The sequence below is a fragment of the Choloepus didactylus genome, chromosome 15 (assembly GCF_015220235.1).
Source record: "Choloepus didactylus isolate mChoDid1 chromosome 15, mChoDid1.pri, whole genome shotgun sequence".
Classification (NCBI taxonomy): Eukaryota; Metazoa; Chordata; class Mammalia; order Pilosa; family Megalonychidae; genus Choloepus; species Choloepus didactylus.
In genome coordinates this window covers 12,793,523-12,818,690 of record NC_051321.1, presented here as the reverse complement: position 1 = coordinate 12,818,690, position 25,168 = coordinate 12,793,523, and the positions used below count along the sequence as shown (strand labels likewise).

Here is a 25,168-nt window from a genome sequence, read left to right as displayed (position 1 = left end):
CTAGTAATTGCAGGCCCAGAGGATATAACCTCAACTTTCATGGAGCACAGAATCTAGAAGAAGGGAGACAAAATCTAGACAGCCGTATAGATGGAAATAGTGACAGTGAGTGCTGTGAAGACCAGGTGCCAAGTGCAATGGAAACCTACCGGTAGAGTCAGGGAGGGCTTCTGAGGAAGTAACATCTGAGCTGGAATTTGAAGAGTGGGTAGGAAGTAGCTAGGCAAAGAAGGGATGCTATCACTCTGTTTCCTGTTTGCTAAGCTGCCAGAATGCAAAATACCAGAATTGGATTGGCTTTTATAAAGGAGGTTTATTTGGTTACAAATTTACAGTCCTAAGGCCATGAAACTGTCCAAACTAAGACATCAACCATAGGTTACGTTCACAGAAGAATGGCCAGTGGCGTCTGGAACGCCTCTGTCCACTGGAAAGATGTGGCCGGCATCCGCTGGTCCTTTGCTCTAGGGTTGTGTTTCAAAATGGCTTTCTGCAGAATGTCTCTGGGCTTCTGTCTCTCTTAGCTTCTCTCAGCTCTCTGCTTGGCTCTCCTGGGGCATTTCTCTCGGAGTGTCTGGTCGTTTCCTCTTAGCTTCTCTGGGGCAAACTCTGGGCTTGATCTCTTAGCTTAGCATCTCTAAGCATCTTTCTGTCTGCATCTCCAAGCATCTGGGTCTGTGTCAGCTCCTGCAGTTTCTTTGTGTCCTGGCTTAGTATATCCTGGGGCATTTTTGTCTCTCTGCTCTTTGCATGAGCTCTCTTTAAAGGACTCCAGGAAAGGGTTAGACGCACCTGGAATTGGGTTGGTCACATCTCCATGGAAATATTCAATCAAAAGTTCCCGCCTAACAAGATTGGATCAAAAGATCATGGCTCTTCTGGGATCCATAACAGTTTCAAACTGGCATAGCCCCCAAGAGTACATGTAGCCTGGTCCAGTTTTTCATATTATCCTAATGTTCCTTCATCTCATTACTCTCTTTGATCACTTATATTTGTTGAGCACCACTGTTTGCCTGTATCTGTTCTTGATGTTGGGTATATAATAGCAACACACACAGACAAGGTCCCTGGGGTCATGGAGCTCAAATGCTTGTTATTCCAGTTTTCCCCTCCCCAGTAAAATGTAAAGACAGGGACTGGATCTTGTGCACTTCCCCATCACTAGGGTCCTGCAGAGTGCCTGGTTTGGTAAGGCCATTAATAAATAGGTATTGAGACAATGGATGAAGGAATGGATGGTGGTAATGCCATTGGGTACAGTCCTTCATTTCTTCAGCACATGTTTATTAAGTGCCTATTATGTACAATCACAATTATGGGACATTAGAGATACAGTGGTGAAGCAGGTATCATACTTCTTGCCCTTGTCGAGTTCATAGTCGTGGTACCTACATCTACCTAGGTCTACACATGCAAAGAGAAGGAATTAGGTATCAATATTTATTAAAATATATCAGGGCCAAAATCCTTCCCCTAAATTCTCTAGTTGCATGAATTGATGTTTTTGAAGTTGTTGAATTATATCAGTTGCATAGAACTCTTACCCTTTGAAATGTTAAAATTATTGGAATGAACCGCAGATGATTTCAAGGGTTTTGAGAAGTCTCTTCCTTCCAGCAAAGATGGTTTTTATCTCCTACTCAGAGTGAAATAATCTCATCTTTACTAGATTAGAGAGGAGGTGGGATTAAAAAAAAAAAAAACAACTGGGAGTACTAAACTGAGCCTATTCTATAATTTTGATGGAAAATTTTCCTTGAAATTGTGTTACTGAGCAAGGGCTCACTGCCTAATGTTCAAAGGTGTTAATTCTATGACACTGGGATTTTGAGAAGAGTTCTGTTGTGAGGTTGACCAGCAAGGGGGCAGGAGACAGGTTCAAAACTGTCTCCTCCATCTGAGAATGAAGAGAGTTTTATAAGATGGGAACAAAGGGAGGTGGGGACAGGACAGGGATTCGGGTTGGCATCTCTGGTTGGTTGTTTATAGAATTGTCCACATATGGTAAAAATATGCCCGTGGACCAGATCTTCCTTGTTGCGGGACCCCTCATGTTTTATTTGCTTCTGATGTCTCCTCATCCCTGTAATCTTGGTTCTGAGGAAGGTGATTTCTGTGCCTGGTGTCTCAGGGGTCCTCCAAGGAACGGCACACTCTGGTTTATAACTTGTTGCCAAGCTTGACTGTCTGTAAAACAAACTCAGAAAGACTTTAGTGATGGGAGGGAAAGAGATTGAGATAAATGGGTTTTGGCCTAAACCCTGGTTCTCAGGACAGTTATTGAGGACTCCTGGCTATCTTGCCCAAGGTTTCAGTTGTACCTCTGGTTGGGTTGCGAAGCTGGATGTTATTGATTTTCTGTCAATAATATCATGAGGAGTTACTGCATTTCCTTAAACTCTGATCGAATGATTTAAGTTTCAGATGTCCTAAGGAACAATGTTCTCTCTGAGTTGAATCAATTTGCTTGCTCTTTTGAAAGTGAAATCTCTTAGTGACTTAGAAAATTAATGAATATAGGAAAACAGAGGGGACCTCTTTGTTAGATTGAAACTAGTCATCTTAAGGGATTTGGAGCCACAAGGCCATTAAACCAGGTCCCAACACAATGAACCTGGATTCTGCGGAATCCAGGAGAGGAGCCCAGTGATGGGTCACTCAGCACAGCGGGAGGTGACAGGTGAGGGGCTGCCCGGGGTTAAGCACTGTGCTAGGCATCTTACAACTGCCCATTAACTGATCCTCACAATATCTTTGTGAAGCAAGAGTTGCTAACCCCATTGAATATCTGGGGGAACTAAGGCCAGAAGACAGGAGCTCACCCAGAGCTGAGCACCACACCCTACTGTAAAAGCCAGAGCTCTTAAACAGCACTCAGTACTCCCTGCTGTTTAATGGATTATTTAGTCTCCAACTCACCTGCATAATTTAATTTGTTGTTGTTACTGTTTTAAACAAAATCACCTCAAACCTATCAAGTGCTTCTTTTCTCTAACATGGAGAGTGGGAACAAATTGACCTGTATAATTTTAAGCTCTAATTTAAAACATAGACTGTTAGAGGGAGAGAGCAGGGCTTGAGGAAGTTCTCAGATTGGCAGCCCACAGACCCAGCCCTGCTGGCCCACAGGTGAGTTTCATTTGTTCTGCCATGGATTATTAATTTTTTGATTAGTTGTTAACACTTAAAGATGGAGAAATCTCCCGTTAATATCTGATTTCTCTCTTCTCTCAAATGATCAAACTTGTGGGAACACAGAGCCATGTTTCTGAAGCATGGCAGCCATTGGCTGGGGCTGAGGCAGGGCCGTGACTCTAGAAGGACAGCCTCTCTGGCTTACCCCAGTCCTCACCATTCCCAGTGGTCTCTGCAGCTCCAAGGCCAGGTGTCAGCTGCCCTTTATCATCACAAATGAGCCATTAATTTTTTTTCGGGAAGTGAACTGTTTCTTGGCTCAGAGCATCTAGCAACAGTGGAATAATGGAAGATAGACTAATAGGGTTCTCTGTTGCAAGAAAGTTGCCTCTAATATCCAGCTGGCTCTGCTCCTGTTCACTACCTGCCCCACTCCCTGGCTTCCAGCACAGTGCTTCTGCTGCAAAGGGGGTCTGCAGGCTGCTGGACATTCCTACTGGTTTCCCATATCCTCAGCTTTGGATGATCTTGTGGAGATGCACTTGCATCCTCTGTGTTAGTCAGGGTTCTCTAGGGAAACAGAACCAACAGGAGATATCTGTAAATAAGAGATTTTATAAACATGTCTCATGCAGTTGTGGGGATGCACATGTCCAAATTCCGTAGGGCAGGCCGTGAGCTGGCAACTCTGATGAAAGTCTTCAGTGAACTCCCCAGGAGAGGCTGACTGGCTGAAGAAAAGGTGAAAGTTCTCTCTCCTCTCTTAAAAGTCTCCAACTGATTGGATTAAATCCAACTGATTTGGTTCTCTCATTGCAGAAGACACTCCCTTGATCATAGATGTAATCAGCCACAGATACAATCAATGGACTGATGATTTAATAAACCAGCCTTCTGGTTTATTAACTAGCTGCAAATTGTCGTTGCAGTAATGGTTAAGCCATTGCTTGCTTGACCAGAAAACTGGGCACCATCACCTGGCCAAGCTGACACATGAACCCAACCATCACATTGTCTAAATACCTTTTGACATTAAAGGTTTATTGTTTATTATACAACCACCTAGTATTGCTCTTCTTCTTAAACATCGTCAAATGGAAAATTTGTACAGATTGCTTCACCAGGGCACAATTCCATGTTTGGTGCCAGGAATGATTAGTTTGGGGAAATTTATTATAATTCACAAATGTGAAAAATACAGCCTGAAAAGCAGTGCCTGGCCCCCTGAATCTTAACTCATTTGTCCTTAAAACGTTTCTTGGTGCCAGTTTTCTTATTTTTGTGTCATTATTAGGTCCAAGGTCTTCTGCTTGATTTAAAAACTACCTGGGGAAGAAAGGAAAACCCCCTTATTGTACCTGAACTAGCTCAGCAGATAGACCTTTCTTTGCAAGGAAAGAGTTGTAAACCTGTGGTAACTCGTCTCTGCAGCCAGAGAGTGAAGTGAGCAATTCCCTTTCCGTGTCACCAGGCAGGCAGATTGCCCCACTCCCGGGATTCAGACCCAGTGTCACCTCCTGGGACCCCTGCCCTTTTATGATGCTTTGCTCCTCTACCCTAGTTGACAATAGCAGAGTGAGCAGGTGAGCATCTAAAGGACCGGAGGGTGGCTCGGGAATCAGCATGTTTCACTTCTTCCTCGTTTAGAGGCTCCAAGAGACATCTTTGCTTTTCACAACCAGATCAACATATAAATACTTACAATCAGCTGCTTCCAGACAAGAAAACCTGCCACAGGCTCGGAAAGCAGTGCTCTTCCCCCCAGATCGTGTTTAAGTTCTGAGCCAGGCTCTCAGCACCCTCTCGCCTCACCAGATTGAGAGTTTTTCTCATATTTCTGTTGTTGTTAATATGTTGGTAAAATATGAACACATTGATCCTGTCGTGTAATCCCCTGCCCCATGACTCTGAATGCTCACTTTCTGGTTTTGTTCCTTACTTGTGCTGAGAGCTACAGCTGCTTGTAAGGGGAGAGATGGGGTCAGCTGGAGTGAACATCCCCTAACTCGTTCCACCCTAGGATAAAAGGCTTTATAGCCTCCCCGTGACTCAAATGTGTGTTTTCTTTCAGAAGAGAACAGGCTGTTGTTTGGCTAGAGTTGGAAAGCATTTATTTGAAAACCTTCCCATTTTCCTTTTCTCCCAGTTGAATTTGAAGCTGAGCCATGATACTTCAGAGTCTTAAAATCTCCAAGCTGGGGCATCGGAGACGGCATCCTGGGTCCCCAGGGCCCTAATTTTAGAGGCGGAAGTGACAGGAAAATTGTGGTGTTGTATTCATTCAGTATGGTTTGGTGGAGTCTGATTATTGCTGGAGTAGATATTGGAAAAGCAATAGTGCAAAGGGCCGTCGCTGCCCACGGCTCGGATGCGCCTCTCGGGCAGAAGGAACGCCGCAGAAGCTCTCAGACAAAGGGCACAGGTGGCAGTGAGGAAGTGACAAGCACAAGGTTTAGCATGAAACTGGAGCCTCATCATGTCACCTAAAAGTAAGGGCACGTGGTGATCTTTAAAAATACCTTCCCATGCTCGATAGAATGTGTCCATGAAGTCTGGCTGGTGCCTTATGCTCCCAGATGCCAGGGGGTGGAACCCAGCCCTTTGAAATGCTTTTGAATCCCTCCTCCTTTTCAAAGAAACGATGCTTCAACATTTTTGGAGGGGCCACGGTGTGGGTCTTGGCTCCCTTTGGGTAGGGAGAGAATCTATCTCACCTGCTCTCCAAAGAACAAGCTGGAGCCCTCTGGTACCCAAGCAGGGCCAGGTTAGAGACCCTGGGAGCAGCAAGGAGATAGCGTGGAAGCCGAGGGTCTTGCCCCTGAAACCATGAGAGTTTTCAGCAGCCCCTTCTTTTGTCCCTCCTGCAAATGTGCTCAAGGCTCAGGAGGTGCTGGTTACTCCAAAAATTTTTTTTCCTTTTTTTTTTTTTTTAATGGGGACACATACAAATTCCTGCTCAACCTTGGTGCGGCTCATTGACATTTTTTGGTCTGTTTTTGCTTTTTCCCCAGACATGCTGGTCTGAGTCAAATCTTGGAGACTTTCATCTTATCATTCTACAAAGTCCCAGAGGAGTTCTTTAAGGCTTCCCACTTTCAGAGTAATTGGGTGCATAGACTTGGTCTGATTTGCATAAAGTCCATTTTTCCTCCCCAGAGCTCAGGACCTGGCCGACACCAACAGGGAGCCAACTGCCCAGCCCCACCCACCACTGCCACCTCCCATGAGAGTGTAAATGCACAGAAGGAACAGAGCAAAGCGGATGAGGACAGGAAATTAAGAACCTGTTTCTCTGGCTAGGATGGTGGCCAAATGGGGCCACTTTGGAACACCATTTAAATCTCTTAATACTGTTCCATCAGAGCAAAGGATTAGGAGCAGGGCTGGGTGATGCAATTTCTCACACATTCTTACTTTAAACAGAGTACTCAATATATGTTGGCACTGCTTTGCTGGGTCTTGAGTGCTAATCAGTATTCAAAAATGTTTCAGCACACACACCACTCTTATTTGTGTTTCCTTTTTTGTTTCATTTTTATTCCTGAGATAAACTTGCTTTACTATTCTGTTTAAAAAAGAAAAAAAAAATACTTTTACTTGGTTGATTTGCATGTTGAATAAGTTCTACTTTGGTATGGGCTTGTGCTCACAACTGGGATCCCTTTTAAGGAGACACATTGTTACCAGAGATCATTTGGAAAAGCTGCAGGTTATTCATTTTTATGTGCCATAGCCATGATTATTTTGACTCAACAACTTGGTGTCCTGCTTTTTCCACTTAACATTGTATCCTAAGTATTGTCCATATTGCTGTGTCATCACAGTAATCTTCATGGTTGCATCATAGTCTGTGAATGGAAATGCCTCTGTTACTGGTTGATTTCAATTTTTCCATAATTATAATTAGCTTTGAGCAGAATGTCTTCTAGCTTTCCCCCATATTTAGTATTATTTCCTTAAGATGGACTCTTAGAGCTCTCTTACAAAGGTTAAATCTATGGGTCAGGGCTTCTCAAACTTCAGTGTACAAACCGCTTGCAGAACTTGTTGAGATGCAGATTCTGCCTCAGTAGATCTGGGCTCTCCTGAGAGTCTGAATTGCCAATGAGCTGCTGCCCAGGCTTTGGGGCAGTCATTTAAAGCTGGTGTCCAGCCCCATCTTCCCCAGCCACTGTGTGAGCTGGTTACCGAGGAGCTCTGCCCCTTAGGAATATTTTCTAATTAAGAGGAAAGTTTAATTAGGCTGGTGTCCAGAGAAAGTGGGGAGCTAGCTGCAGTGCCTGTCTTCAGCAAAAGCCTCTGAGCCAGTGCCACTCATTCCTGGCTACCATTAGAATCACCTGGGAGGCTTTAAAAACAAACCCTCCTCCAGAACCCCAAGAACAAAATCTCTGGCAGTGGGACGTACTGAATTTTTTAATTCCTGAATTTTAAAGGTGACTCAGTATTCTGGCTAAGCCAACTTGAAAGGTGAAATCACTGCCCTCCCCCCTACGTGGGATCAGACACCCAGGGAAGTGAATCTCCCTGGCAACGTGGAATATGACTCCCAGGGAGGAATGTAGACCTGGCACCGTGGGACGGAGAACATCTTCTTGACCAAAAGGGGGATGTGAAAGGAAATGAAATAAGCTTCAGTGGCAGAGAGATTCCAAAAGGAGCCGAGAGGTCACTCTGGTGGGCACTCTTATGCACACTTTAGACAACCCTTTTTAGGTTCTAAAGAATTGGGGTAGCTGGTGGTGGATACCTGAAACTATCAAACTACAACCCAGAACCCATGAATCTCGAAGACAGTTGTATAAAAATGTAGCTTATGAGGGGTGACAATGGGATTGGGAAAGCCATAAGGACCAAACACCACTTTGTCTAGTTTATGGATGGATGTGTAGAAAAGTAGGGGAGGGAAACAGACAGACAAAGGTACCCAGTGTTCTTTTTTACTTCAATTGCTCTTTTTCACTCTAATTATTATTCTTGTTATTTTTGTGTGTGTGCTAATGAAGGTGTCAGGGATTGATTTAGGTGATGAATGTACAACTATGTAATGGTACTGTAAACAATCGAAAGTACAATTTGTTTTGTATGACTGCGTGGTATGTGAATATATCTCAATAAAATGATGATTTAAAAAAAAAAAAAAAAAAAAAAAAAAAAAAAAAAATAAAGGTGACTCAGTATGTAACCAGCGTTGAGGACCGTTATTCTAACCCCGCATAAATCTCAGTGAGCACCAGTCATGTTTTAAACCTAATTGGATCAAAAGCTCAGGGACTATATATGCTTTACTCAACCTTCATCCTTTTGACAATGGGTTTAGTGTAGCCATGAATTGCTTTTGCAATTTTAAAAAGCAGTAAACATATTGTTGCAGGAAAACAAGGTATTTGTCATCACTGGCTTCTCCATCAAACCCTCTCCTTTGCGGCATGTGTCTGTCCCGTTTTAGAGAATGCCACCATTGCACCCTCTGTTGCCCAAGCCAGATACCTGGGACTCATCCCAGCTCCCTTAATTTCCCCTCGCCCTTCAGATCCAAGCAGTCCTCACAGTCTTTTGTTCTACCTGAAAACTTGTCTTCTTTTGTTCTGTGTTCACTGCAGCAGCTCGTCCCTCTGTTCATTCATTCTTCCCCTCAGTACTGTGCTGGGTTCTGCGTGTACACTGCGAGCAAAACAGACTCAGTTCCTGCCCCGTGGAAGTTGGAATCTAGTAGGAGAAACAGATAGCAAACTCAGAAGTACTCATCTAGGTCCATATTGTTAGCAGTGGTGAAGAGCTTAACTTGCCTTGTCTCTTTTGCTGTGGGTCCTTATGCAAACTAGTTAACCTCAGTTGTGCCTAAGTTTCCTCATTTATGACAAGGCAGTAGTAATATTACTTAAACAAACAAACAAAAATGAGTTCATGTCTCATAGGGTTGCTACAAAGTCTACTCAACAAGATGGTGATAAAAGTGTTCAGCGTAGAGAATGAAAACAAGCTGTCAATGACTGTTAGCTAATGTAATTGCTATTAGCCTCTCTCCCTCCTCCTCCCTCAGCCCGTTTGTTTCCTTGCCTGCCTTCTCTGCCGGAAACCCCCCCAGTGGTCCTTCCGGTGTCAGCTCCTGCCAGCTGTAGCTGGGAAGCATTTCCTGACACCCCGCAGCCTGGGAGGTCCGCACCTCTGCCTTCTGGCCTCCAAAAGCCAGTGACCCTTCCCTTCTGACCCATCACATGGTGTCACATTTGTCATTGCTTACCTTTCCTCCCCTTTCGACTGTGAGTTTCCTAAAGCCAGAACATGCCCTACTCCTTATTTCATCTACACCAGCAAGCTGTGTACCCAAAGTGTAAGCATAGTTTCATTTAAAAAACTGTTTGAACAAACTAATGAATGCTCATTAATTACCTCCCTCACTCCTCCCATCCCTCTCTCTCTCCCCCTCCCTCCCTCTTTCTCTCTTCTACGTAATAAGGCCAAAGTATATTTCACGCAAACAGAGGATTCTACTAGTTAAGATAAATTGATTAGTACATTTTCCTCCTTTGATCTAGGCTGCTCCGAAGCTTCTAGAATACATAATCATTTTGAAATTCTGCTGATTGAGCAACCTGGGGCTGGATTTCCCGATTGCCCCATCTAATGTTGCCCCTCTTTGTCACATCACTCAGGTTTGCTTTCTTCACTATTTGAAACAGTCTTGCTATCTTTCTGCTCTTCTGCTTATGTGTCTCCTCCGCTTGACAATAAAGCTTCAGGACAGCAGTGATCTAATCCATCTTGTCTACTGTTGATTCCTCTGCACCTCTCAGGGTGCCTGTCCTACCAAAGGTTAATTAAGATTTGTTGAAGGGTGTTATTTTGGCATCATCCTTAAATATTCTCAGGGTCTGCTCCCAGCCTGGGCCCGGGATATACCATATGACCCTAGGCAAGGCTCCTGACTTCTCGTGCCTCCATTTTCCCAGAGCCCACCCCTAGTTGTGGCCTAAAGGCAGATGGTGTGCCATGCGGATGCTCTCTGAGCGTCTTGAAAGAAAGCAATCCTGAATATTTTGATGAAGATAACTTGATCATGCTGCTCTCTGCTCAAGAGCCTTCAAGCTGCTCCCCATTACTCGATGAATAAAGCCAGCTTCATGACTTGGCACCTGCTGGTCTGCCAGCCTCATTCCCTGATGTTTCTCCCCACCCAAAGCTGCCTACACTCCAGCTACACTTACCAGCTGCCCTGCTGCCAAGCCACCAGTCCTCTCCCTGCTGTGGACTTTGGACATTTTTACCCTCAGGCTGGAGGCCCTTCTTCACCTTCTCCTTCTCCTCAAGGAAACCCAATTGTAGCTACTGCCTTTCTCTCCTCTTGTTACACCCTGTAAGCACTTTTTTAATTCTAGAACTTAGCACAATTTATTAAAACTCTCTGTTAATATTGCTGTATCCTTCAACCAAACTGTGAACCCTTGACACCAGAGTCAACAGCTGATGCATCTTTTCATTCCTTATGCATAGCACAGTACTTGTCTAGCACATAACAGGTGCCCAGGAAATCACTGTTGAATGAAATAGAATAAGTTTGGGTCACATATAAGCCTAGAAAGTTATCCTCAGTTTGCAGTTTATGCCAAGCAAGCACAGATTGCCTCGGTAGTGCCTGGTGCCAGCGTGGCCATGGCCCTGAGGCTGTGCAAGACGGCAGGCGGGAGGTGCCAGGTGCTTGGGATGCCCTGTGTCCCTGCTCCTCCCCACCTGCTTGAGTAACACCTGCTGTTTCTTTGGCAGTTGCCTTTTCGGGCCTCGGCTTCACAACCTTCTACTTGGCTGGCAAGCTGCACTGCTTCACTGAGAGCGGGCGCGGCAAGAGCTGGCGGCTCTGTGCCGCCATCTTGCCCCTGTACTGTGCCATGATGATCGCTCTGTCCCGCATGTGCGACTACAAGCATCACTGGCAAGGTGAGTCCCTGCCCAATCCTCCAGGGGCAAATGCAGAAACACACTGAGCCAGGGAGATCTCAATGCCCCTTGTCAGAAACCATGTCACACCACAGTGACCTAGAGGATACAGTTTCCAAGCAGATATGCATATGCAAGGGAGTTCTGGCCTGCATGCTGCCCTTGCTGAGGAAAGAATTGGAGCTTTCCCTCCTTCTCTGTGCCCAAGGTGACCTTGCCCACATCCTGCCAGGATGTCAGTCCCTTCAGTTTCTGGTCACCCTTGACCTGGGACTGGAATGTGATTTCCCTGCTGGATCACTTGCCTCAGCCACCAGATATGGTGCCAGGTGGCTTTTGGCCCCTCTCACACATCAAACCCAGACTACAAGGACATATTTCTCATTCTGATGCTCATCCAGAGGGTTGCCTGACCCAGAGATCAATTCTGGCAATGTCCCCAGCAGCATCTCAGGGTGGGGTGGGGTGGGGTGAGGCTTACCTATGTGTCTCAGTCCTGAGATACTTTGTAAAAAGCAAAATAATGCAAAGCAAGTGAGGGGCTTGTTCCCGGGATGAAACTAAAGCACACTATGCCCCACTTCAGATACACTGCAGCCCAGAGCTGCCTGAAAGACAGCCAACACCTGCCACAGCAAAAGGGAGCAGGGACAGAGGTAATGTGTCCAGAGGTGTGGTCTTTATGAGCTGCAGTGTGCAGGGTGGTGTTTTCCAAAGGGAGATCCTCAGATCACCTTGATCAGCTGCCCTGAACTAGAAATCGGGCTCTCTGGGGTGGGGCTGGAGTGGTCCCTGAGAATACACATTATCAACAAGCAAGTCTGTTCTTTCTCATTAGATCTGAGAAGCACTGTTAAAGAGCTCCCTTCTCTGTATCAGCTTTAAACAAACAAAACAGATTAAATGTCCTGAGCATGCGTAGATCCAGTCTCCATGGGAAAATGGCCTTCCAGGAGCAGTCCGTGGTCCAGCACTCTTCTTCCTTCCCTCTCATCCTGCTGCCACCAGGAATTGTTCCGTCCGCCCCCTTTTCTGTCTCTGCAGCCAGCTGCCTCGTGGGACCTCTTCTCACCTCTTCCCTGGGCTGTTTGTTCCAGTGGTGGTCAGGCAGCAGTCGGGGCTAGAGGTGAGGGAGCTCCTAGCTGGGGTGCCTTCTCCTTCCATTTTCTCCCTGCTCCTTAGCTGGTCTCAGCTCCACCCTCCATCCTCCTGGAACTCATGCTCTGGGTCCCGTATGTCCCAGTAGCAGCTTGGAGCTGGAGGATGAGGGCTGAGGGGGAAAGGGAGGTGAGAACATGGTGTGCACAGGTGGATGCACCAAGTGCTGATCGAGGTCTGAGGCCTGCCTGATGGGGGTGGTCAGTAGGAGGCCACAAGGCTGGTCCCACAGCCCTCCCTTCTTCTCATGAGAGACTTGGAGGAGGTTCTGGATTAAATGAAGTTATATGATGATGACAGGGAAGGAAAGAGGTTCAACTGAGCCAACAGCAACAAGAGCATTCCCCCTGGAGTGGGGAATGCAGTGTTGCCCATTGTATTAGTCATTGTTCTTCTGAGAAACAGAACCAACAGGATGGGTGGATGGGTGGATGGATGGATGGGTGGATGGGAGGGTGGATGGGTAGATGAATAGATGAATGGATGGTTAGATGGATAGATTTGTTTAGAATAATTGGCTCACATGGTTGTAGGGCCTGGCAAGTCTGAATTCTGTAGGGCAGGCCAGCAGACTAGAAATTCCAGTGAGAGCAATGTTGAAATGCTGAGTCTGAATTTGTTCTCCTGGAAACCCCCAGTTCTTTGCTTTTGAGGCCTACAGTTGAGTGGATGAGGCCCACCTACATTATCAGGGATAATATCCTTTACTTAAAGTCAACACAACAACTGGACATCATTACCTACCCAAAGTGACACATAAAATTAATCATCACATTCATTGCAGTTAAGGCATTTCCCTCTGAAGAATACGATGAGTCAAATGGCCTTTTATGGACTGCTCATTTATCCCTCATGAACCTGTTTCTTCTTCTGAACATGGGAACAATAATCCCCAAATATTTCAGAGCCTGTTTCATAGCCTGAATGAAATAATGGATCTGAATTTATTTTGTAAATGAAAACATCCTGCACAAATGCAAATCAGTAAATTTTCTGCTTAGTGCATCATTCCTAAAGAAGATTTAGAGGAGGCAGACATATGTTTGGAACACAGTCTCTTTGTAAACTATGAACCCCCAGTTTTCACTTTTAGTCAACCACTTTGGATTTGGGGATTGATGAAGGGTTTCCGCATTGAATAGAATTTTCCTTTATCTTAGAAAGCAGTAAGAGCCTTTGTATAATGATCTTGCCTGAAAACCATAAGACATGAGGTTAGCCCTCTTACATACTCTCTGGGCCTAACCTGGTTGGTTACTCATTACCTAGCTCACTGACTAGCAGGTGTCATCGTGAAAGAATGCAGACTCCCAGCTCTTGATTTTAGGAGAAGCCCAGTTCGTGATGCAGCTGGTACACCTGAAGCCTTTTGACCACTGGGGCTTCAGACCCATCCTATCCAATTGGCAACCAAAGGGACTTTGAGCAGTAAAGGAAGAATATTAATGCTCTGTGAGCTGCTGGAAAAGTAAATGAGAATTTATGTTAAGTGATGTTTGAGGCCATATTTGGGGAGAAAGCCAAAATGGTGTTGTGATGGTTAGGTTCATGTGTCAACTTGGCCAGGTGATGGTACCCAGGTGTCTGGTCAAGCAAGCGCTGGCCTAACCATTACTGCAAGGATATTTGTGGTTGGTTAATAAACCAGAAGGCTGGTTTATTAAATCATCAGTCAATCAACTGCACCCGTGACTGATTATATCAACAAAGGGTGTGTCTTCAGCAATGAGTGAATTCAATCAGCTAGATTTAATCCAATCAGTTGATGACTTTTAAGGGAGAAGAGAGAGAACCGTCACTACTTCTTCAGCTAGCCAGCGAAGCATTTCCTGAATTCATCGAACATCTTCATCAGAGTTGCCAGTTCTCTGCCTGCCCTACAGAATTTGGACTCCTGCATCCCCACAGTTGTGTGAGACACTTGTATAAAATCTTATATTCACAGATATCTCTTGTTGGTTCTTTTCCCTAGAGAACCCTAACTAATACAGGTGTCATGGTTTCTGCTGCCAAAACGGAATGTGCTCTGGTTGGTACAGATCATTAATCTGGCCCAAGTACCAGCCCAGCTGTTCCATTATCTGTTCAGCTAGGATTTGTTGTGCCTTTCCTTGGATCTTCTAATGGGCCCTGAGTGAGGCTCATTTTACCTGAATTCCCCCTTACATGGCAGGACTTCTGATTGCATCAAGTAACTGTCACTGTCTACACCAGTGGTTTTTATCTGGGGATGGCTTTAACACCCAGGGTTCATTTAGCAGTGTCTGGAGACCTATTTTTAGTTGTCATGAATGGGTCAAGGGTGCTGCTGGCACCTAGTGGGTGGAGGTCAGGGATGCTGCTGAAGAACCTACAATGCATGGGACAGTCCCCCTACAACAAAGAATTATCCGGGGACAAATGTCAATACTTTCAACGTTGAGAAACCCTGATCTCTGTGCATTGAAACATCTTTTCCCTTGTTGTGTATTAAGAAGCAGCAACATTCTGGGGTGGGAAATTGTACTCAATCACCCCAAGTTGAGGAGCAATCAAGGAGGCCCCCAGGGTTTCCAGCTTGGAGAAGCGGATGGACAGCAAGGCTGTCCACTGCTGTGGGGGTGGGTGTTTGAGGCAGGGCACCTGATGGAGATAATTAACATACTGCTTTTCTTTGGTGACCTGAGCTGCCCGGCGACCATGGGCAGGGTTCATCCATCATGCAACAAATTCCCGTGGAGCCCCAGAGGCAGCAGCAACCCGAGTTCCCCTCGTTATAGACTTCATTAAACAACATTAATATTATGAGGCTTTTATGGCTCCATCTCAGTTTTGGTTTAAGTAACTGTGCCTCATGTGGACATTTTTTCAATGACTTGATGATATGTTCGTCTCCAATAAGCAGCCTATGATCTCACATGCCTTCATCTCTCCGCTATCATGGCTTTTTGTCTCATTTTATCTTATCAGCGCTCCTCTGATCTTTTCTGCCTGCCCAGCTCCACTCCCAGCACATGAGTCTGTTGTTTTGTTCATTGGGAACAATGCAGGGGCAGGGGCCAGGGCCAAGCAAGGAGCAAGGGAAACATTTAGCAGGAGCCTCCAGAAATTAAGCCAGCAGGATCGATACTAAATCTATATGTGGTGAATGTTCCCTGTGTCCGCGTGACATGCTGGCCTTCAGGACCATTAGAAGCTGGAGAACTTGGTTGATAATGCTAACTGCAAAGCCCACAGCCTTGCAAAGAGCCCCACCTCTGTGATAACTGTGTTTTCTGGCGTGAAGACCTGTGGAATTCTCACGCTAGGGGAAACAAGCAGAGCATGTCTGGCCACTGCCTCTACCCAACAATCTTGTGTGCTTAGGGTTACGGTCAGGGGACAGTTACAACTGGGAATGACAGGAATGTGGTGTTTGCTACATCGCTGGACATAATAATGAGCCTCACCACCCAACACTCCCTCCTAGTCCGTTTCTGGATCCAGGCTTTCCTTGGTGACTCTGGATGTGTCGGCGAACCTTTCAACCAACAGTGGTTTCCCTAATCGCAGGTCATTTTAAGCAGTCCTGGGGTACCCATGTGGTGGTTCATTGTAAGAAAGAGCCTGTCCCTCTGAGTGTAATCCAGAAGAAAGGGTCTCAAGGAAGGAACGGTCACTAGTTCACACCCCTGGGCTGGAAGTTGGCACGTGCCTGCCAGTGACGGGGCCTTGACTCGACTCAGCTGGCGTTTTCAAGATGGCCGCTGCCCCTTTGCCACATTTCCCTGACTGGGTTGTGGTGGTTTGGGATCCGAAGTGAATTTATGTGTAGTTATCAGACTTGAGGAGATTATCACCCTGGCACATGGGGGCGGTTTGGGGGCTGGATACTGTGCTGGACTGTGCATGTGCCACCAAAATCTTGTGCCTCAAAATGGCAAAATCATCTGCCTCAGTATGCTCCCTCAGGAGAAACGCTGTCATCTCTTCAGGCCTGAAGGCTTCCTGCATTTCCAGCTCACTCGTGAGTTCTCTCTCTGCCTCTCTGCTTCCTCTCTCTCTTTCTTTCCTCTGTCTCTATCTCTTTATCTCTCTCCTTTCTCTGTCTCTCTTTCTCCTCCGCTCTCTGTATCTCTTTGTCTCTGTTTCTCTCTGTGTCCTTTTGTCTCTGTGTGTGTCTCTCTCTCTGTCTCTCTCTCTCACGCGCGCACACACACACACACACACACACACACACAGCTAACCAGGTCTCCCTGGGGCTGCCAAAAGCCATCTCTAGAATTTCTAAATGAAGCGACCTGGAAAAGGGCCCAGGGAACTATGTTTTTGTTCACAACAGAAACCCACTAGCCTTGCATAGAACAAAACCACTGATATTCTCCTTCTGATATCCTCAGTCCCAGGTGAGCCGCTATCACCTCACCTTTCCCCCACTGTCACTGCTCTCAGTGGCAGGGTGCACACACACATTTATCACCAGCTCCACAACGCTGCCTCCTCTTGGGAACCTCTGAGCCTTGGCTTGCATGTGAGTCTGCTCATCTCTGCAACCCACCACATCACCTCAGGAGGGTGCGAGCAGCTCCAGGGCACCCTTCTGCCTTCATTCAGAGACTACTGGATGGGGAGCGCTGGTCCGAGAGAGAGAGAGAGAGAGAGAGAGAGAGAGAGAGAGAGAGAGAGAGAAAGGCTTTCTTCGTCAGGACCTTCTTCCCTCTGCCCCTGGGTCTTTCCACCATTGCTTAGCTCCCAGGGAAGATGGGTGTTGGTTGCTCTCAAGTCTCATTGACAACTTTACTTCATTTTACTCTGGGGTCTCCTTCTCCCCTCAGCTTTCTATGGTGTTCTCTGGTTTTTCCTGTTGGTTCTACATTCAAGATATTTCCAGAATCCCACTGCTTCTCCCCACCCTGGGCCAAGCTACCATGATTTCTCACCCAGACTATTGCAGAAGCTTCCAAGCCTCTCTCCCTCTGGTGGGTTGGAGCTGTGCATCCCAGAAAAAATAGGTTCTTCATTTTAATCCAATCCCATGAGTGGGAACTCTATAAACAGGGCCTTTGATGAGGTTGCTTCAGTTAAGGTGTGGCCCACCTGAATCAGGATGGGTCTTAATCCTATTACCAAAGGCTTATAAAGAAGTCCACAGAGAGGGAGAAAGCCCTTTTTAAAAAACTTTTTAATGTATTTTATCAAAGAAAATAGCAAAGTGATTTGACAAGTATCAAGACATGAACGAAAGCATTCATTGACCATGGATTACAACTGTGAAATGCAAGGTATGTGAAACTCCAGCATTCAGAAAAGAGCCATGTGTTAAAACATGAATTTGGTTACATTGTGGGGTCAAATAATGAAGCTGGAAGTCAGTGGAAACAGGAAGAGAAAGGAGAAGCCAGGGGAGACCTCCATGTGCATTGTCCTGTGACAAAAAAGCCAAGGACCAAGGATTGCCGGCAGCCAAGCCCAGAACGCCACAGTCTTCTGGGAGAAAGCATGGCTTTGATGATAGCTTGATTTTGGACTTATCCAAGCCTCAAAACTGTGAGCCAATAAATTCCCATGATTTAAGCAGCTGGAAAGCTAAAATACCCTCCTTCCACTTTTGTTCCCCTTGCTGAAGCCAGAATGAACCTTTAAAACTGTGACTCAGCACATCACTTCTTGCCCAAATCCTCGGTGACTTCCCATTTTATTCAGCATCAACACCCAAGCCCTGAAATGGCCTACAAGATTCCACCACCCCCACCCCAGTCCCTCTTGAATGTTATTTTCTAACTTCTCCCTTCCTTGTTCAAGCTACCCCAGTTGCTTGGGATTCTTGCTATTTCTTGAACCTACCCGGCCCATCCCACCTCAGGGCCTTTGCACTGGCAAAGCAGTTTGTGTGCTTGGAATGCTCTTATCCCAGATGCGGGCATGGCTCTGTCCCTTCCCTCCTCCTCCAGTCTTGGCTCAAGTGTTACCTTCTGGCAAGGACTTCTTGTGCTAGCCACACCTTTTAAAACTGCAACCCATCCTCCACACCCCCTGTTCCTCTCACCTTGTTCATTTATCATCTTCGCACAAACTAAGTCATTTCTTAGGTATTGCATTAGTACATGTCCCTATCCACTAGAACACAGGTCAACTTTCTATAGACGGCTAGATAGTAAATGTTTTTGGCTTTGCGGGCCATAGGATCCCTGTCACAACTACTCAACTCAGCCATTGTAGCACAAAAGAGCTGTAGAATATGTAAATAAATGGGTTTACATGGTTTCCTGACTTCTGCACTAGAATATAAGCTCCATGTGGGCATGGATTTTTATCTCTTTTGTTCACCTGGCATATAGTAGGTGCTCAATAAATATAGCAGGTGTTAAATGAATGGTTTTTACTAAATCATCTTCCTTTCTCACTTGTATAATTTTCCCTTTACACTGCCTTTACTAAAATTAACTTTGTTCTTTGCGCATTCTTTTCTTTTAAAAATTAATTTGAAAATTACACTTTAAAGAAAGATTCATTCTTTCGTTCGTTCATTCATTATGTCTCTTGTGCCTGGGTACCAGGCACGTGCTCTGCCAGGGGCCTGGTGTGGAGTGAAGCAGCTCACAGCCTGCCCGGGAGAGCACACATCCCCCACGCTTTATCAGTTCTTTTGTGGAAACTCAAAGTTATAAAACCAGGAAGTTTTGCTAATGGTAGAATCAATGGAAAGAGGAACAAAAATAATCCCATGGGGTGGTTGAGTTGCCAGAGCTGCTCTTGTTTGGGTCTTGGAGCCCAAGGCACACGTGATCTTGAGTCAGGCCAGCTCGGTGGTGTTGCCATGGTGACAGCTAGGGATGCATCTCTCCCGGGGATTTGACAGGACATCTTCTGAAGCCTTTCTGCCCCGTCCACGCCAGGGCAGATGAGCACCACCCAGGCATCTCGGCATACAGGCCCAGGGGAGGTGCTTTCCTATACTTTGACCCATGAGAATGGGGTGGGGTTGTCCTCATTTTACAGGTGAAGTTTCAAACCTAAGTTGCCTGATTGAGCAGAGTGGTCTGGTGTGGTCTAGGGAAGAGACAGATGTGGAGACAGGATACAACACCGAGTGGTGTGAGTGAGGCTAAAGGATGCACAGATGGTAGCCCAGAGAGCAAGGGGGACCTCACCCAGACCGAGGGCTCAGCCAAGCCCCAGAGACGACCTGGAAGACAGTTTTCTCTGCCCCACATTAGATGTCTGGTTGGCTTGTGTCTTAACAGTCGTACAAAGACACCACCCCCCTGGTTAAAAGATAGGGTATCTTTCAGCTTCTTAAATTTGCAAATTTGCGTACTATTCACTAAGCCTGGAAAGTTGCAGGTTCCCTCCCTGCCACCACATCTCCACTTCTTCTGGTTAACACCTGCTTATCCTTCTGGACTTAACCTAGAACCTTCCTTCACCAGACTAGGCCAGGTCACCCTGCTGTGCAATCGCACAGACCCTTGCACTTCTCCTTCAAGGGGGCTTACATCACCGCAGTTCACTGATGAGCCATCATTATTGAACATCATTTTTGTCATCAGGCAGGGGCTTGTCTGTTTTGTTTGGCTTTTCACCCTAGGGCCAAACCTGACATCTGATAACGCGTGCACCTCACCTATGTCAAATGAATGAAATCAATGCTAAGACAGCAATATTTTGTGTTCCAGGCACACTGAGATCCATCTGTTTCCCATTGGAGCCCTTCAATCACATGTAATCATATTTGGGGTGAATTCAATCCCAAGTGGGATTTTGCCTCAATAAAGGCCTCCTTGTCCCCTGTCCTCTTTTCTGTCAACACAGGTCCCTCAGCAGGCTAACGTGGTTTCATCAAAATAACAGCCCACTTGAGGCACTTGATGACAGTCTCCCCATAAAGTAAATCACTTTTCAGATCTCGCTTAACACCTTTCTAAAAAGCAAGGCCCCGAGTGACTTTGCTGAGACAGCAGCTTGCATTGGCCTTTCGTTGCCCTTGTTACCTCTGGTGACTCCTACAGCATCGCACTGGCCTCCGAGATACCACTCTTCAGGCGTACGGGAAAACTTAGCTTTGCAGGAATCACTGTCTCCTTTCATGCTGCTAAATCAGGCAGTCTAGGAAATCACATACCTGGAATAGTTTGATGTCTTTTGGTCAATGATCCACCTAATGAAATACCTTGTCACAGGAAATAGAAAGTCACATTGGCTGTTTGGCTCAAAGGCAGATGCTATGGATCATTTCAGATGCTAATAAAAATAACACCTCATGGGGCTGTGCCCTGGGGTCAGAGGAAAAAAAAAAACAGCAGTGCTGCTCTAAGACCTTGAACTAGAAAAAGCCCTCGCACATTGTATTGGCTGGTGGCCGCGAGCTACAGGAAGAGCCTCTTCATCAGAGCAACTCCATTTCATTGCCTTAGTTGTGCTTTGAGGTCCCACTCAAGAATTCACGGTACCTATTGTTTTCCGATTTCTTGGTGATAAGTCTTTTTGAGTTTATTTGAAGTTTATTTAAAATACTGTGAAAATCAACCAGGTGGTAAAAATTGTATAGTCATGCTGAAGAGGTCTGCTGAGTTGCTGTGTCAAGGAAAGATGGGGAGGAATGGAAAGCCCAGGAGGTCCTGGAGTGGGATATAAGAGGGACAGCCAAGATAGCCGAGAGGGACCCTAACTTTAGATGCTATTATTTTTTTTAAGTTCTGATTTTGTGGTCTGATCTGTGGCATACCCTTGAGAAGCACTGTATCATTAAATCATCATCAGAGCCCAGTGAGCTGGATATTGGTGACTCCGTTTAAGAGAAAAGGAAACTGAGGCTCACAGTGGCAAAGTGACTTGCCGTGGTAAAGACGTCAGTGTCATAGCCCAAGAATTCCTTGGCATGGAAGATTCTTGTGGGAGGCGGGGAGTATTGAGTGGGGGCTAGATATGGTCCCATGCTCTTCTTTGGGGTTGGGAAGGGTGGGCATGGGTCTTATGCCTAGCCCATGGCATCCAGGGTTTCACTGCTGCCTCTCAGATCCTCCTCCCCTCCATCCCACCCTGATGGCTACTCATCAGGGCTGAGTGGGCACTGGTATTTTTCCTTGCCTTTCTGCCAGATGGCCGCCACACAGTCACACTGTGTTTGTCAGACATTCAGATTTGAGCTCTTATGGAGAGGAAACAGACAATTATTCAGTCTCTCCCTATAACCAGTTAGAATAACTTGTCTTTCTAAGTGATGTTTTATCCTAACCAAGGATATGATTGTGGTGCATTGAATTGTGTACCCCAGTTTGGACGTGTTCTTGGGCTTGGTCAGCATTAGGCTGGGTGTGGACCCATTGTAAATAGGTTCTCTTCAAGATGTTACTTCAGTTAAGGCATGGTCCAGCTGAATCAGGTTGAGCTTTAATCCAGATTACTAGCATCTTCTATAAGTAGAGTGAAAGTCAGAAAGAGAAGCCACAGGGAGCAGCGAAGCCAGAAGTCAAGGGAACCCAGAGGAGAAAGAGGACTTTGCCATATACATTGCCATGTGACAGAAGAGCCGAGAAGCCCCAAGAATTGCCAGCCAGCCAGAAGAATTAACCCCAGGAAGAAGCAAGCCTTCTAGCCTCTGAAACCTTGAACCAATAAATCCCTGTTGTTAAGCCACTCCATTGTATTTGTTAGCAGGTAGGAAACTAAAACAATGACCTGTGTTCTAAATGTGCCTTGGCAGAGTTTCCAAAGAGTCTGAGTGCTTGGCCTCAGGGGGCTGACCCAGAGGATCAAAGTCCTGGAACGTTTGCATCGGAAGGCAGAAGGCAGCTCAGTGGCCATGTGCTTTTCAATGTACTTATGTTACTGATGAGATAACAGAGCCCAGAAAGGGGCTCACTCAGAGTCAGGTAAGACAGCGACCAGAATCTAATCCTGAATTATTGTGCACTTGTTCACTCATTCAGCTTCTTTAAGAACTTAAATCAGCTCTGAGCAACGTGTTGTGGAATCTGCAGCCACCAAGGCAGGTGCGGCCCCTGCCCTCCTGGAGTTTGGAATCCAGTGTTAAAGAATAAACAATTCACAGTTTGTCATTATTTGCCATTCTGATGGCACAGGGGACTTTTAAAGAATGTACCTGGGGTATGTGAATAAATCTTAATAAAAAAAAAAAAGAATGTACCTGGGAGAGCTGGTCTCCTCTGGAGGTCAGGTGATGCTTTGTTGCACAGTAAATTTGAGTTGAGCTCAAAGGATGAATAGAAATTTAATAGGAAAGGGAGTGAGGGGAAGGGATTCCAGGGGATGGAACAGCATGTGTGGTGCCCTGAAAGGGAAAGATTCAAGGTGTATTTGAGGAATAGAAAGAGGACAATGGCTGTGGCAGATGAATGAGGGTGTCTGGGAGGGACAGCAGGGTCAGGTGTGTGGCCTTGAAGGCTGTGGGTGGAGATGGGATGGGGGGGTTTGATTTTCAAAAAACAGTGTATGTTTTGAAGCAAGGGAATGATGTCATCTATTCACACATGAATAAATATCATTAACTGCTGTGACCAGGCTCCATTTACCAGACTGGGCACTTTGGTCTGCCTGCAATCAACAGCTCTGCTCCCGTCACAGAAATGTTTAATTTAAAAGAGCTTTTCTTTTATTTAAACTTCTTTAACTGTTTTGCTACTGTATACAAGTAAAATTATACATGCTAAATTATTACATTTATTTAAAAGAGCTTAAAGCATTTATTATAGAACTTTTTATGTTTTCCTCTTAGCCTAATAAAAATGCTAAAGAAAGAAGCAATTCCATGAAAGATAATGGCAGGCAATAATATTGTCCCTGTCCTCAAAAATTATTCTAATGGTCTAGATGGAGCCAGGATACTTATTACACCATCCCCAAAAGACTGATGAGCGTGGTGCAAATACCTAAGCATGCAACTGTTTTCTTGAAAGATACCTCTTCTTTGACAGCCACTCAAATTTTCACCTACAGGGGAATTAGCTTGTGATTTAAACTGAGGTCTTCCACAACATGGTGTGTTGCCTCCTGGAAAGTGTTTGGGAACTCACCACTTGGAGCACTGACAGCACTTGCCACTCACCTGAACCCAGGTGGATACACCTTTCAGCCCACAGCCTGCTGCATTCTGAAAGCTGGGACAACAGAAAGTCACATGGCTGTTAACCCAGAGTGAACTGGCCAGGGTTCAAAGACAGCACCAGGGAACACAAGAGCTGAAGAATTGGGTTCAATCTGGCTCAAACCACAGTCTGCCATTAATAAGCGGGGTGGCCAGAGAGGCTGGTTGGCATCTTAGAGCCTTAATTTCTTCTTTAAAATGGGACTGATGCTACCTGCCTGTAGGAGGCTTGTGAGACGCTATAAAATAATATATGTAAAAGTGAAACCCCCAAATCGTTCTGCATTGCTGCAAGAATTTGTTAGGGAAGGTTCTCCATTGTGCTAGAACCCTTTGAGTAAGAATATTCTGTAGACACAGTTTAAAGTGCACACACACACACACACTCACACATTAAACACAGGCTCTTCATGGGGTCTCTATTGGGTCTGCACGAGGGTCTGCTCCATGATGGTGGGGCATGCAAATGTCTAATCTTCAGATGCCACCCCCACCCCCACCCCAGCACCAGCTTGGGGAGGTCTGCAGCTCTTTGGAGGAGTTGGGCATATCCTACCAGAGATCTGCGAAGTTTGCCAGTCCTGGTGGATAGTAAAATGTTTGAGTCACTTTGTCTATGATTCATCCCTGGGAAATTACTTACTGTGAGGCAGAGATCAGCCTGCCCAGTGGGTTTCTGTGGCTCACCAGCAATCTGGTTGTGGACTACAGTGGGAAATTGCTGAAGAAACAGAAATTACAGCCCCCTCATGTATTTAAATCCTATAGAGATGGCTTGAATTCTTCTTCCAGAAGTAGAATTGATTTTAAATCAAGAATTCAGGGATACAAATTTGAATTCATACAATGTTCAGGTATGAGTTAAAAAATAAAGAAGAGAGAGAATCAAGTACACATTTAACAGCAATGTTTGGGAGCTAGAAAAGATGACAGTTTGCAGAGGCCATCAGGATTTGTACCTCTGGCTTGGTTTCTATTCTTTAATCTTTCTGGGGTCCCTATAAGCAGGCCACTTACCAGAGCAGGTGGGAAAAATGCCTTCTGGAAAAGATCATGGGCCACATTTGAACGAATCATAACACCCTTCTCCCATTCTGCTCTTTCCTGCCTAGATTCTTTTGTTGGCGGAGTCATTGGCCTCATTTTCGCATACATTTGCTACAGACAGCATTACCCTCCTCTGGCCAACATGGCTTGTCATAAACCCTACGTCAGTCTCCGAGTCCCCACCTCGCTGAAGAAGGACGAGAGGCCCACAGCCGACAGCGCGCCCAGCCTGCCCCTGGAGGGCATCACCGAAGGCCCCGTATGACCAATATCGTGGGCAGATGGACACTCAGCCCCGGACACACCCTTCCACCGACATCGTAACACAACACAAAAGGTTTTCCGTAGTGCGTTCTTCATCAGTTGTTTCTCAAAGTTATTCTTCTGCTTCTGTTTTGCCAACCGTGTCCCTGCTACTTTAAATGTCTACTTCCAACTTTCTTGTATTTGCAAGGGAAGGACACCAGGAACCATCTCTGGGAGACGTGTGGAAGGTGGCTGCAGGTGCAGGGCGGGTGTAGCTAAGCCAGTTCCTCTAGCTAAAATGTTTGCTGTAACAGCCACCTTCCTATGTTTTCATGGTTGTAAAACATAATAAAATCTCCCACCTGGAAGACTTGGTCTTGGCTGTCCAGTGCAGCAAAATTCATTCGGAGATGCAGTGGGTGTCGCAAGATGGGACAGGTGTGGGGGGCTGGCCCAAAGCCAGCTCTGTCTCTATGTTATTCCAGGTGCTGGGCTTGGAGATGAAGGCTCGGAAGCTTTCAAAATCTTCGGCTTATTATAGCATGTCTCTGAAATGGAGTTGAAATTCAGAGCTGTAGGCTT

The 25,168-nt window shown here is 45.8% G+C and overlaps 1 protein-coding gene across 7 annotated transcripts in view; it reads left to right on the top strand.

Annotated features, from left to right (window-relative positions):
• The window catches only part of PLPP4 (phospholipid phosphatase 4), a 154,160-nt gene extending 129,213 nt beyond the window's left edge, over positions 1-24,947 (top strand). For 6 of the 7 annotated variants that reach the window (XM_037804583.1, XM_037804581.1, XM_037804580.1 and 3 more), the window contains 2 exons: positions 10,903-11,073; positions 24,406-24,947. In XM_037804583.1, the coding sequence (XP_037660511.1) occupies positions 10,903-11,073; positions 24,406-24,605 (371 nt within the window). In that variant the 3' untranslated portion in view covers positions 24,606-24,947. The remainder of the gene's footprint in view (positions 1-10,902; positions 11,074-24,405) is intronic. The other variant, XM_037804586.1, reaches the window with a different exon arrangement.
• The last annotated feature ends 221 nt before the right edge of the window (positions 24,948-25,168 follow it).